General features: G+C 46.3%; 1 protein-coding gene across 2 annotated transcripts in view; it reads left to right on the forward strand.

Moving 5' to 3' along the window:
• The window catches only part of ddb1 (damage-specific DNA binding protein 1), a 33116-nt gene that overhangs the window by 4598 nt on the left and 14038 nt on the right, over window positions 1–14480 (forward strand). For both annotated transcript variants that reach the window (XM_064312121.1, XM_064312120.1), the window contains exons 4-13: window positions 534–755; window positions 1499–1613; window positions 1712–1809; window positions 2314–2472; window positions 3565–3648; window positions 4256–4372; window positions 5485–5587; window positions 6091–6166; window positions 12494–12602; window positions 13459–13637. In XM_064312121.1, coding sequence (XP_064168191.1) covers window positions 534–755; window positions 1499–1613; window positions 1712–1809; window positions 2314–2472; window positions 3565–3648; window positions 4256–4372; window positions 5485–5587; window positions 6091–6166; window positions 12494–12602; window positions 13459–13637 — 1262 coding nt within the window. The remainder of the gene's footprint in view (window positions 1–533; window positions 756–1498; window positions 1614–1711; window positions 1810–2313; window positions 2473–3564; window positions 3649–4255; window positions 4373–5484; window positions 5588–6090; window positions 6167–12493; window positions 12603–13458; window positions 13638–14480) is intronic.

Genomic DNA, 14480 nt, shown 5'->3' on the forward strand with positions numbered 1-14480 from the left:
AGGTATGCTGTTGTTAGAGGAAGATGTCGAGTTTATTGAAAATAAAACAAACTTAAAATAAGAACTACAGTAACAACACATTTGCAGTCTTACTTTTATTAGAAATTAGACCTAATTTCACATGCAGATTATGTAATGTGTGTTATTGCTGTGTCTGTGCCTGCTGTGTGGTTTGTAATGCGTGTTATTGCTGTGTCTGTGCTTAATGTGTGATTATTTGTTATTACTGTCTGTGTGCCTGTTGTGTGGTTTGTAATGTGTCTGTACCTGTTGTGTGGTTTGTAATGCGTGTTATTGCTGTGTCTGTGCCTGCTGTGTGGTTTGTAATGTGTGTTATTGCTGTGTCTGTGCCTGTTGTGTGGTTTGTAATGCGTGTTATTGCTGTGTCTGTGCCTGTTGTGTGGTTTGTAATGTGTGTTATTGCTGTGTCTGTGCCTGTTGTGTGGTTTGTAATGCGTGTTATTGCTGTGTCTGTGCCCGCTGTGTGGTTTGTAATGCGTGTTATTGCTGTGTCTGTGCCCGCTGTGTGGCAGGATCGGATTGGCCGGCCCTCAGAGACGGGGATCATTGGCATCGTGGACCCGGAGTGCCGCATGATTGGCCTACGGCTGTACGACGGTCTTTTTAAGGTCATCCCCCTGGACCGAGAGAACCGCGAGCTCAAGGCCTTCAATATCCGGCTAGAGGAGCTTCAGGTCATCGACGTCCACTTCCTCTATGGCTGCCAGGTCCCCACAGTGTGCTTCATTTACCAGGTACTGTGTGTGTGTGTGTGTGTGTGTGTGTGTGTGTGCGTGCATGTGTGCAAATGAAAAATATCGTGTACTTCCTTCTTATTCCTGATTAAGATGGAAACCATGGTTAGATAACCCAAAATACTCCTATCTACATGGAAAAACTAACTGGCTAGATGGCAACAATCACTTGAGAGAAAATGAATGTTGAACTTCCTCCTCTATGCAGCTAGCAAGCTAATGAAATGGTTTATTTTTTTAAGTTTAGCATCACTTACACCTGTATGCATGACTGCATTGTGTGACAGCATTGCATAGCTAGTCAGCTTGCGTAAATGTACAAAAAACTATACCTAATGTTCAAGTAGCTAGTCACCTAGCTCAAATGTACAAAAAATGATAGCTAATGTTCAAGTAGCTAGTCAGATAGCTCAAATGTACAAATAAAGGATAGCTAATGTTCAAGTAGGTAGTCAGCTTGCTACAGTGTACAGCAAAAGGATAGCTAATATTCTGGTAGCTAGTCAGCTAGCTACAGTGTACAAAAAAGTGTACATTTAACTCTGTCGGACGTGTTTTGGATAATGGTTTCAGCTAATATTCCCGTCGCTAAAATGTACAAATAAATGATAGCTGGCTAACGCTGAGGTAATTTCGGCACGCGTTTAGGAGTAACTGCGATTTTGCTGCGGATGTCACCCTCTTTGCACGCTGGCTGTGTCTCTGTGTTTGAGTCGTCATGTGCGTCGTGGTTTGGGTTGCAGGATCCCCAGGGCAGGCACGTGAAGACGTACGAAGTGTCGCTCCGCGAGAAAGAGTTCAACAAGGGCCCCTGGAAGCAGGAGAACGTGGAGGCCGAGGCGTCCATGGTCATCCCAGGTTAGCCCCGGGGGCGACACGTCGGCCGTTCCCCCTTCATTCAGTACCGCGTGCGCGTTGGATAGGTGCCGGACCCAGTGTCTGTCTGTCTGTTCTAGTGCCAGAGCCATTTGGGGGAGCCATAATCATCGGGCAAGAGTCCATCACCTACCACAACGGAGACAAATATTTGGCCATAGCGCCCCCCACCATCAAGGTAATGACAAGAGCGCAGTTTGTAAAACGGGTTAATTCCTGTCTGATGCACCTGTATGTTTTGCCTTTTGAGTTTTTACAGAATAATAATTCAGTTTCTATTGGGCAGTTTCCTTTTTCTGTCCGCAGTAAGTGGCGTTATGGTATTTCATGGTTAAGGGATAATAAGTCATTAAGTGCTGTAAAGATCAGTGATATTACATGATTAATGGATATTGAGTACTTAAGTGTGCTTAGGATCACCGATATGTTTAAGCGAAGTATTTAAGGGATTTTGCATAATTTAACAGTGTTGAATGATATTTAGATACCTAATGGTAATGCTACTTGTTCACTGTTGTATGTATTCACTGATATTATATAGTGGTTAAGGGATATTTATGTTGTTTTGTAATTATATTAGTTGCATAGTTATGTGATGATGAGATCAGTGACATGAAGCAATGACTCTTGGGTAAGTGAGTTTTCTTTAGCGTTATTTATGTGACTGAGTGTCTCCACACAGCAAAGCACTATTGTGTGCCATAACCGCGTGGACCCTAACGGCTCCCGCTACCTGCTGGGGGACATGGAGGGCCGGCTCTTCATGCTGCTCCTGGAGAAGGAGGAGCTGATGGACGGAGCCGTGGTGCTCAAGGACCTGAGGGTGGAGCTACTGGGGGAGGTGAGCAGGAGGGGGGTGGGCTACTGGGGGAGGTGAGCAGGGAGTGGGCGAGAGGGGGTGGAGTTACTGGGGGAGGTGACGGAGGAGGGGGGTGGAGCTACTGGGGGAGGTGAGCGGGAGAGGGGGTGGGGCTACTGGGGGAGGTGAGCAGGAGGGGGGGTGGGGCTACTGGGGGAGGTGAGCAGGGGAGGTGGGCCGGAGAGGGGGTGGAGTTACTGGGGGAGGTGGCAGGAGGGGGGGTGGAGCTACTGGGGGAGGTGAGCGGGAGAGGGGGTGGGGCTACTGGGGAGGTGAGCAGGAGGGGGTGGAGCTACTGGGGGAGGTGTGCGGGAGAGGGGGTGGGGCTACTGGGGGAGATGAGCGGGAGAGGGGGTGGGGCTACTGGGGGAGATGAGCGGGAGAGGGGGTGGGGCTACTGGGGGAGGTGAGCAGGAGGTGGGTGGAGCTACTGGGGGAGGTGTGCGGGAGAGGGGGGTGGGCTACTGGGGTAGTGAGTTTTTAGCGATTGTGACGAGTGTCACGCAGTGTGGCCTACTGGGGGACTACGGGAGGGGTGGGACTGGAGGAGGTTCGGCAGGGTGGCTACTGGGAGTGGCGGAGAGGGTGGGCTATGGGGAGGTGAGCGGAGAGAGGGTGGGCTACTGGGGGAGATGAGCGGGAGAGGGGGTGGAGCTACTGGGTGGGAGGTGGGCTACTGGGGATGAGGGGGGGTGGGCTACTGGGGGAGGTGAGCGGAGAGGGGGTGGATCTACTGGGGGAGGTGAGCAGGGAGGGGGTGGAGCTACTGGGGGAGGTGAGCGGGAGGGGGTGGAGCTACTGGGGGAGGTGAGGAAAGAACCAAATGGTGTCAAGGGGGTGGAGCTAATGGGGAAAGTGGTGAGGAGGGGGTGGAGCTAATATAGAAAGTGGTGAGGAGGGGGGTGGAGCTGCTGCAATAGGTATGCAGAGGGGGGTTGAGCTATTGTTGCTATTGAGGAATGCTCTTAAGAAGCCCTGTTGCACTAATGGGTCTCCAGGCTAAGGTGTGACAATGAAACGCACTGACCCTGGATGTTTTAGGATGTAGCAGTCATGGTGCTCTCTCACCTGTAGACCTCCATTGCTGAGTGTCTCACATACCTGGACAATGGCGTGGTTTTCGTGGGTTCCCGACTTGGAGATTCCCAGCTGGTCAAGGTCAGTATGAGTAAAAGAGCAGCCAGTTTAAACCAGTTTATCTTCTTTCAAGACAATGTACGTATTCCAGAGTTTTTAAAAAATTGCTTGTCTCATCGTCACACACCAGTGGAAATTGGACTATTACTCGATGCGATTTTACACTGACCTGAATGAATAGAGTCCAAAATGGCAGAAACCTTCATTATTTAACTGCAACTATTTATTTGTATTTTAAATCATTGCATCAGTGAAGAAATGCACTCCTACTTTTTCTATTTTGTAGTTCAGCAGGCTTTAGTACTTGGTTGACAAAACAAGCCTACATTTTCTGAAGAAAATGAAGCAAATTAACTGAGCCTGCTCCTTACTGAAACTTCAGTTGGATGCCTGTGACATGTGACCAAATGGGCTACTTTTCCTTTTAGTTGCCTTTAGTATTTGGTAACTACAGATGATTTGGTTGTAGTCCAGGTCCTCCAATTGGTCAATTTGATGTGTTCTGATCTCTGATTGCTCATTTTGAGGCGTTATGGTTACTCCCAGGATGAGAGAACTCTGTTGTTCAGTTGAGACCTTTGATGTGTTCCCGGTGCGGGCTCTGACTCGGAGTGTTTGTGTGTTGCAGCTGAATGTGGACAGCAATGATCAGGGCTCGTACGTTGCCGTGATGGAGACCTTCACCAACCTGGGGCCCATTGTGGACATGTGTGTGGTGGACCTGGAGAGACAGGGCCAGGGACAGGTAACGCACAAGCTTGGACATGGGCCCTCTCCTTTACACAGCGCTAACACAAACCCTCTGCTAGCACAGCGCTAACACAAACCCTCTGCTAGCACAGTACTAACACAAACCCTCTGCTAGCACAGCGCTAACACAAGCCCCACCTATACAGTCAAACCCTCTGCTAGCACAGTACTAACACACACCCTCTGCTAACACAGCGCTAATACAAGCCCCCACCTAGTACAGTACTAACACAAACCCTCTGCTAGCACAGCGCTAACACAAACCCTCTGCTAGCACAGCGCTAACACAAACCCTCTGCTAGCACAGCGCTAACACAAACCCTCTGCTAGCACAGCGCTAACACAAACCCTCTGCTAGCACAGTACTAACACAAACCCTCTGCTAGCACAGTACTAACACACACCCTCTGCTAGCACAGCGCTAATACAAACCCTCTGCTAGCACAGTACTAACACAACCCTCTGCTACATAGCGCTAAACAACCCTCGCTAGTACAGCTAACACAAACCTCTGCTGGCCAAGGCTAATACAACCTCTGCTAGGCAGCGCTAACACAGCCCTCTGCTAGCACAGCTGCTAATACAAACCCTCTGCTACCAGTGCAGTAACAACCTGTAGCACACGTAACACAACCCTCTGCTAGCACAGGCTAATAAACCTCTGCTAGCAGCGCCAACACAGCCCTCTGCTGCACAGGCTAATACAAACCTCTGCTACACAGCTCCACCCTTCAGCACCGTATCTACCTCTTACACAGGCTATAAACTCTGCTAGCACAGCGCCAACACAGACCCCTCTGCTAGCACATGCTAAAACTCTAGCTTCACAGCGTACACCTTGATGCAGAGCCTATCCCCTCTGCTAGCCACATGCTGCAAGTTCAAGCCCCTAGTGCAGCTTTCACAAACGCTGGCAAGTGCTACATGGTAAACTTAGGCAACAAGCCCTCTGTTAGCACATGCTAATTCAGGCTTTATCTAGTGTAGTGCGCAAACAAGCCCTCTGCTAGCACATGCTAATTCAAGCACAGGGCTCGCTCAGACCCATGCAGATCCCTGTAGCTACCGCGGGGCTAATCGTTCTTCTCTCTCGTCCCTCTCCTGTAGCTGGTCACCTGCTCGGGCGCTTTTAAGGAGGGGTCGCTGAGAATCATCCGCAACGGCATCGGGATCCACGAGCACGCCAGCATCGACCTGCCGGGGATCAAAGGTCAGGCCTCGGTTCTGCGTTCCTCCCCGTGTCTGTCGCAACGCACACCTGTACGCCTTAGCCTTTGGAAGGTTGCATCCGCAGATGAGTCAGGAACATCAAACCACACAAAGTCTGATGCCACGGAAAAATGCCCACCGGTATTGCTGTCACCGGCCACTGTGCAGACGTGTGTTCATGCTCACCTCAGTCCGTGCTGTTCCGCGTTTTTATTTTATTTGACCAGGAAGTCCCTCGAGATAAAATGTAATTTTTCTGAGAAAGGCCTGGCCAAGATAGCAGTAAGAAAATGCAATATGCAACAATATGACGAACCAGGGATTTAAAGCCCTGGTATATTAGGGGCCTTCCGTTCAAACTCTTTTTCGGGTTATTCCGTGTCCGAGGCGGAGAATGCGAAAAGGCGGTTTATCTGGCGGCCTGGGGCATCAGGGCCGCTGAAGAGCGGTCGCTTGGCGGTCGTTGCTCACGGACCTCTGTTTCTCTCTCCATCTCTCTCTCAGGACTGTGGCCCCTGCGCTCGGAGGCCGGACGGGAGACCGACGACATGCTGGTGCTTTCCTTCGTTGGCCAGACAAGGTGGGGGGTTGTGGGTAGGGCTGCCAGTTTGCCACGCGACCCGCAGCGCTTTAAACTTACATTTCAGCCGTTGCCCAGGGTGCCCTGGAGGCATTGAAACGGCACAGTCATGTAATCAATTGTTCGGCTGAGTGGCTAATTGTAATGTTTAACAGAAAAACGATTAGTTGACAGGGCCTGATTTGCCTTTAGCATGTGTAAAGCCTTTTAGCACACGCAAAACTAGTAACACAACCTTCTTCCTCCTCCTTCCTCCTGTTCTCTCATTTCTCATCTAATAAGATGGCGCCGCGGATGACTGCCTCGGTGTGTTGACCAAAACAAATTCCTCGTATGTGTAAACCTACTTGGCAATAAAACCTGATTCTGATTCTGATTGGTGCAAAACCAGTACCGTGACCAATCGTTGTTCGTGTTATTGGTCTCGTGTGTGCCGAAAGGTTTTGCACTTGCTAAAAGTCTTAGTAAATCAGGCTCTGCGGGGAGAATGAACGGAAGGGGAGTGAGAATAGATGAGGCGTCAGATACGAGCGCTGTGGAAAGCCTGTCTTTGAGAGAACGGTTGCCACGGTATCCGCCTGGTACGCTTCAGAGAGAGAGAGGGATTACACAAATTTTGCACAGCTTTCAATTTAACAGTAAATCATCCGAAGATATTACCAGTGGACTGGCAATTTGAAATAAGCCAGCAGTTAAAAGTTAGATTGGCAAGGGCCTCAGATCAACACAGAGGGGTGAATTGACTGTTAGCAAGGGGAAAGAACTGCCTTGAGCCAGCTGCTAGATGTCATTCAAAATTTAACAAATGTGTTCCTGAGTGCAAATATTCCACATTGCATGAATCTTTAATCAATCATGCGATAAACTTCAGGGCAGTTCCATAAATTCCGTCTTGACAGCTTCCACAGTGCGTGTGCGCCACAGACCGCTGCTTTGCAGAAAATAAAAAGAACTGAACAGTTGGCAATATGTGTGTGGTCATAGACAAATGAGCAGAGGGGACACAAACTGTTGTGTTTAACTTTTTTTAAATATCGCTTCAAAGAAAATCCATCACAACTGATCTGAAAGTTTTCCTTGATGGAGCACTGTTCTTTACTGCTGTGGATGAATCGTCAGTTGTGGATCAAGAAAGGCACCGAGGATTTTAAGTTTGATTTTAAAAACGCGACTGCATTTGTGTTTAAAAAAAAATCTGAATTCAGTGCATTTAACTTGTAATGGCCACAATGTGGCACTGGCAAGTCCTATTTGGGCACTACCAAATTTCATTAAAGTTGACATTAGATTTACAATCACGTTGGAGGCACTCTTACCAGAAAGCCATGCATAATAGCTTGTAGACCCAGGTGTACACTGTTCTTAGTCAGTTTTAATCTGGGTCTTGGAGTCAGTTTAAATCTGGGTCTTGGAGTCCATTTTAAACTGGGTCTTGGAGTCAGGTGTAAACTTGGTCTTAGTCTCGGTTTTAAACTAGGTCTTGGAGTCCATTTTAAACTGGGTCTTGGAGTCAGGTGTAAACTTGGTCTTAGTGTCAGTTCTAATTTAGGTCTTGGTGTCAGATGCAAACTGGATCCTGGAATCAGGAACAAATCAGGTATTTTGGTAGCAACTGTAAACTGGATCTTAAGCCGCGTTTCCACCGCAGGAACTAGGGTCTAAATTTAGTTCCTGCTCGGGGGGTAGTACTTTCCAAAAGTACAGGAACCTTTTGGGTAGAGCTTGCTGCGCTGAACATTTCTGATTGGTCGAGTACTCGCAGCATTTTTTTGTGTTTATTTTCAACCGCCATGTTGAAAAATATGCAGCCGCAAACCGATTTATTTTCATAATAACTTCAAATCAAACTTGTATGTTATGCGGCGCAGTAGCCTACTTTTGGTTATAGCCTGCCAACGTCTTGGAATTATAACGTGTGCTCTTCTGTTCTTTTCTTGCTTTAGTATTCGTTTTATAAAATGCTAAGCATTCGTGCTGGGACAGCATATTACGTACCAAAACATTCAAACGGATTAATTCGGTTGCTGAATATTTTCTTCCGGATTTTCTTTGTTAGCCCGTTGTAATTGACTAAAAACGCTTGATACAGTTATGTGAGGTATGCGGTAGTTCTGCGTAATTCACATTGGTGATACAGTAAAAGCAAACTGGAAATCACCTTCCGCACTTTTTGTCAGGGTAAAATAACAGGTTAATTCTAGTAATCGTCCCTTTAGCTTTTTCAGATTGCCGTAATTTTACTCTGCCATTCTTCAATTCCACAAAAAGACCAGGAAGACTATGGACTAATTTATGGTCCATGGTTCGCATCTGGAGGGCACACTTCGCTGCTCGGCTAGCAGTAACTTCGAAGGAAAGCAAACGGTGGCTGTACCACTACTAATTTAAATTTTCACGCAAGTCTGAGTTTTCGTTCTATTCTTGTCATTTTGCGATTAGCCTATATGGAATTTACGATGAGAAAGTAATCAAACCGCAAATTGTTTACAACGTGTGCATGTTTTCTGCTGTTGTTGCCAGTTATATTGGAAATGTGAATGCATTCTGTCGCTTCGGATGTCAAGACATGAAAGCGAATGTTCGCATAAAAACGTAATGAATGTGTTTGAGAGGATATATAAAACAGTTACAATCTGACTATTGGCCTGTTATATACTATTTGTTGCATAACAACGGTCCAAGTTCAACTACCAACAACATTTTTGCTTGACAACGGTAAAATATGCCCAAACGGCTGCAGAAGAATATTTCAATTCCAGGTGATTAAATCGATAAAAATCAATAAATACAAAAGTAACCATATATAATCATTGTTGGTAACCCGTTGTAGGCCTATATAAGTGGAATAAACCCCTCCGGGCTGTCCCGGTTATTAGAAAATAATGTAGGCTACTTCGGTGGTAGTATGGGGTTACAGAAGAAATCATAGGACAGATGGACCGACGACAACGTCGCTTTTTCATACGTCAGTGGGCTAATTTGCCTAATCTTCGCGGGACTTTAGACCGCGGTGGAAACGCAGACAACAGTGGGCTGAAGGAACCTTTTAGTTCCTTGAAAAGTAGTTCCAGGAACTTTTGGTGGAAACGCGGCTTTAGTGTCAGTTCTAAACTGGGTCTTAGTGTTAGTTCTAAATTGGGTATTGGTGTGTATTTTAAACTGGATCTTGGTGTCAGTTCTAAACTGGGTCTTAGTGTTAGTTCTGAACTGGGTCTTATTATCGGTTCTAAACTGGGTCTTGGTGTCAGTTCTAAACTGGGTCTTATACCCCTTTTCCACCAACGCGGACCTAGTTCTGATACTGCGCTGGTGCTAGTGCTGGTTCGCAGTTGGTTCAACTTGCTAAGAACCTTCTAAGAACCGGTTTGCGTTTCCATGGGCAAGAGAGCCACGTCATTACGTCACTGTATGCGTCTCCGCTTTCCCAGCAACATCGTTACCTATTAACATGTATGTCCTGTAAAAATACAGATAATAAACTGTCTAAATGTAAAAAACCAACTTCATACATATACATTTATTTATATTATTACAGCCTTATTTACTATATCAACTTTAAGACAAGCAACACGCTCGGAATTGTCTCATCGCGACCCATTAAATCCAATGGCGCAGACGTTGCTTCATATTTTCAAAGTGCTATCCTAACAACTATTTTGTGTCCTGCGGGTTACAACAGTGAATATGTACGGATTCCTAGACGTACTGATAGCGACCACCCTTTCTCATATTAACCTCAAATACGCAAGACAGGACACTTAAACAGTATGCTAGCAAATTTATGTCAAGTTCCATTCATTTATATGGGGTGGTCGTTACACCCCCCCTTAGCAACCAAAAGCTAGCACTGGACCTCCTCTGACTTATTTGCCGGCACAGAAAAAAATCGCGGAAGTACTGAAAAAATTACCACTGGAGCATAACAAGGACATTTTTTCCTACATAACTAGGTACAGGTTGTTGCCGATATGTCGCCTATTTTATCTATAGTTGCAAATCAGTTTACGTTTTCCTGTCTGTCAAACGAAGGTGGTCGATAATAGGTGTTCTCTCTACCTGGCGGTCACAAAGTTTTAGTTGGCCTTGGTTGGTCACGATAATCCCGCCCCCAGCCCCTAGCCCCTAACGTAAGCGGTTCTTGGTTCTAGACCAGCCAAGTGTTGGTGCCGCTTTGGAACCAGTTTTCCCGGCCGAGAGCCGGTTCTTTTGCTGTCAAAAAGCGAAGGACTAGTTCGCGATAAGGCACCGACTCTGAAACGGCCCTCGAAATGCCTTGGTGGAAAAGGGGTACCAGTGTCAGTTCTAAACTGGGTCTTGGTGTCAGTTCTAAACTGGGTCTTGGTGTCAGTTCTAAACCGGGTCTTGCTCTCAGTTCTAAACTGGGTCTTGGTGTCAGTTCTAAACGGGGTGTTGGTGTCAGTTCTAAACTGGGTATCAGTGTCAGTTCTAAACTGGGTCTTGGTGTCAGTTCTAAACTGGGTCTTAGTGTCAGTTCTAAACTGGGTCTCAGTGTCAGTTCTAAACTGGGTCTTGGTGTCAGTTCTAAACCGGGTCTTGGTGTCAGTTCTAAACTGGGTCTTGGTGTCAGTTCTAAACTGGGTATCAGTGTCAGTTCTAAACTGGGTCTTGCTGTCAGTTCTAAACTGGGTCTTGCTGTCAGTTCTAAACTGGGTCTTGAGCCGCGTTTCCACCGCAGGAACTTTACCCCGGAACTAGGAACCTTTTGAGGAACTCAGTGCGTTTCCACCGCAGGAACTAGGGTCTAAATTTAGTTCCTGGGGCTTTATTTTACCACCCAAAAAGTTCCTGCTCGGGGGGTAGTACTTTCCGAAAGTACAGGAACCTTTTGGGTGGAGCTTGCAGCGCTGAACATTTCTGATTGGTCGAGTACTCGCAGCATTTTTTTGTATTTATTTTCAACCGCCATGTTTGAAAATATGCAGCCGCAAACCAATTTATTTTCATAACTTCAAATCAAACTTGTATGTTATGCGGCGCAGTAGCCTACTTTTGGTTATAGCCTGCCAACGTCTTGGAATTATAACGTGTGCTCTTCTGTTCTTTTCTTGCTTTAGTATTCATTTTATAAAATGCTAAGCATTCGTGCTGGGACAGCATATTACGTAGGCTACCAAAACATTCAAACGGATTAATTCGGTTGCTGAATATTTTCTTCCGGATTTTCTTTGTTAGCCCGTTGTAATTGACTCAAAACGTTTGATACAGTTATGTGAGGTATGCGGTAGTTCTGCGTAATTAACATTGGTGATACAGTAAAAGCAAACTGGAAATCACCTTCCGCACTTTTTGTCAGGGTAAAATAACAGGTTAATTCTAGTAATCGTCCCTTTAGCTTTTTCAGACTGCCGTAATTTTACTCCATTTTACTGCCATTCTTCAATTTCACGAAAAGACCAGGAAGACTATGGACTAATTTATGGTGCATGGTTCGCATCTGGAGGGCACACTTCGCTGCTCGGCTAGCAGTAACTTCGAAGGAAAGCAAACGGTGGCTGTACCACTACTAATTTAAATTTTCACGCAAGTGTCATTTTGCGATTAGCCTATATGGAATTTACGATGAGAAAGTAATCAAACAGCAAATTGTTTACAACGTGTGCATGTTTTCTGCTGTTGTTGCCAGTTATATTGGAAATGTGAATGCATTCTGTCGCTTCGGATGTCAAGACATGAAAGCGAATGTTCGCATAAAAACATAATGAATGTGTTTGAGAGGATATATAAAACAGTAACAATCTGACTATTGGCCTGTTATATACTATTTGTTGCATAACAACGGTCCAAGTTCAACTACCAACAACATTTTTGCTTGACAACGGTAAAATATGCCCAAACGGCTGCTGAAGAATATTTCAATTCCAGGTGATTAAATTGATAAAAATCAATAAATACAAAAGTAACCATATACAGTCATTGTTGGTAGCCCGTTGTATATGAGTGGAATAAACCCCTCCGGGCTGTCCCGGTTATTAGAAAATAATGTAGGCTACTTCGGTGGTAGTATGGGGTTACAGAAGAAATCATAGGACAGATGACGACAACGTCGCTTTTTCATACGTCAGTGGGCTAATTTGCCTAATCTTCGCGGGACTTTAGACCCGGTGGAAACGCAGACAACCATGGGCTGAAGGAACCTTTTAGTTCCTTGAAAAGTAGTTCCTGGGACTAAAAGTTCCGGGTAATTTTGGTGGAAACACGGTTTTGGTGTCAGTTCTAAACTGGGTCTTAGTGTAAGGTCGAGTTAGATTTCAGGAAGGGTCCAGATAATTTTTCTTCACGCGTTTGCTGGCCTCTGCTTGTTCTCAGGGTGCTGATGCTCAGCGGTGAGGAAGTGGAGGAGACGGAGCTGCCTGGGTTTGTGGACAACCAGCAGACCTTCTACTGCGGCAACGTGACTCACCAGCAGCTCATCCAGGTAAGGAGCCCATTCACACACAGGTACACCACTAGGTCAACCACATTCATCAGGAGGAATGTTCAGGGACATTTCCCTGGTCAGGTTTTGATTGTCGACATGTTAATGGTATTAAAGGACAAATTCCAGGTCAAACACCCGACGGTATTGTTGAGCACCGAGTTGTAGTAACCATGTGTTTGCACTTTAAATCAATGCCTCAGGCAAACAGAAGGGAAGAAAGGCCAATGACGAATTCACCCAGAACTGTGGAGTACAGTGGTAGCTGTTCCCCTCGATTATTCTTGTGAACATTTGTGTGTGGATAACTAGCTCGTAAGATTGGGAAAGGTAGCTCGGTGGTAAAGATGACTGGGTAAAATGGCTAAATGACATTTGGGGGAAGGGTGTTTTCCTGCGATATGATCGCAGTACTGTGGCTGTGTGGTGTAATGGTGGAGAATAGTGGGTGACGACAGTGTTTATCGTTGATCACTCTGTGTGCTGAAGCAGTCCCTGCTTAAAGTTGTGGTTTTTAAAGATGGTCCTGATTAAATGAGCCCTAGGTGGTGTTAAAGGGGCGGTCCTGCTTAAAGGGGCGGCCCTGGTTAAAGGGGTGGTCCTGGTTAAAGGGTCAGTAAATTGTCTCTAAAGGGTGGTCCTGGTTAAAGGGGCGGCCCTGGTTAAAGGGTCAGTAAATTGTGTTAAAGGGCTGGTTAAAAGGGTGGTCCTGGTTAAAGGGGCGGCCCTGGTTAAAGGGTCAGTAAATTGTGTTAAAGGGCTGGTTAAAGGGTCAGTAAATTGTGTTAAAGGGCCAGTTAGAGGGCTGGCGAGTGGAGATCGCCCTGTTTAAAGGGTCGGTTATTCGTCTGCGCAGATCACCTCCGGCTCGGTGCGGCTGGTGATGCAGGAGACCAAAGCGCTGGTGAGCGAGTGGAAGGAGCCGCAGGGGAGGAACATCAGCGTCGCCGCCTGCAACTCCACACAGGTGGTCCTGGCTGTGGGCCGCGTGCTGTACTACCTGGAGATCCACCGAGGAGAGCTCAAACAGATCAGGTACTTACACACCTAACGTACATGCAGTATACTCACAAACACACTCAAAGGATACATAGAGGAGACCTCAAACAGATCAGGTACTTACACACCTAACGTACATGAAGTATGCTCACAAACACACTCACAGGATACACAGGGGAGAGCTCAAACAGATCAGGTACTTACACACCTAACATAATACATGCAGTATGCTCACAAACACACTCACAGGATACGTAGAGGAGACCTCAAACAGGTCAGGTACTTACACACCTAACGTACATGCAGTATATTCACAAACACACTCAAAGGATACATAGAGGAGAGCTCAAACAGGTCAGGTACTTACACACCTAACATAGTACATGCAGTATGCTCACAAACACACTCACAGGATACACAGAGGAGACCTCAAACAGATCAGGTACTTACACACCTAACGTACATACAGTACACACTCACTAACATACCGGATGCACAGAGGAGAGCTCAAACAGATCAGGTACTTACACACCTAACGACATGCAGTATACTCACAAACACACTCACAGGATACATAGAGGAGAGCTCAAACAGATCAGGTACTTACAGACCTAACAACATGCAGTATACTCACAAACACACTCACAGGTTACACAGAGGAGAGCTCAAACAGATCAGGTACTTACACACCTAACGTACATGCAGTATGCTCACAAACACACTCACAGGTTACACAGAGGAGAGCTCAAACAGATCAGGTACTTACACACCTAACATACATGCAGTATACTCACAAACACACTCAAAGGATACATAGAGGAGAGCTCAAACAGATCAGGTACTTACACACCTAACGACATGCAGTATACTCACAAACAC

Source organism: Anguilla rostrata, chromosome 16 (assembly GCF_018555375.3).
Source record: "Anguilla rostrata isolate EN2019 chromosome 16, ASM1855537v3, whole genome shotgun sequence".
NCBI lineage: Eukaryota > Metazoa > Chordata > Actinopteri > Anguilliformes > Anguillidae > Anguilla > Anguilla rostrata.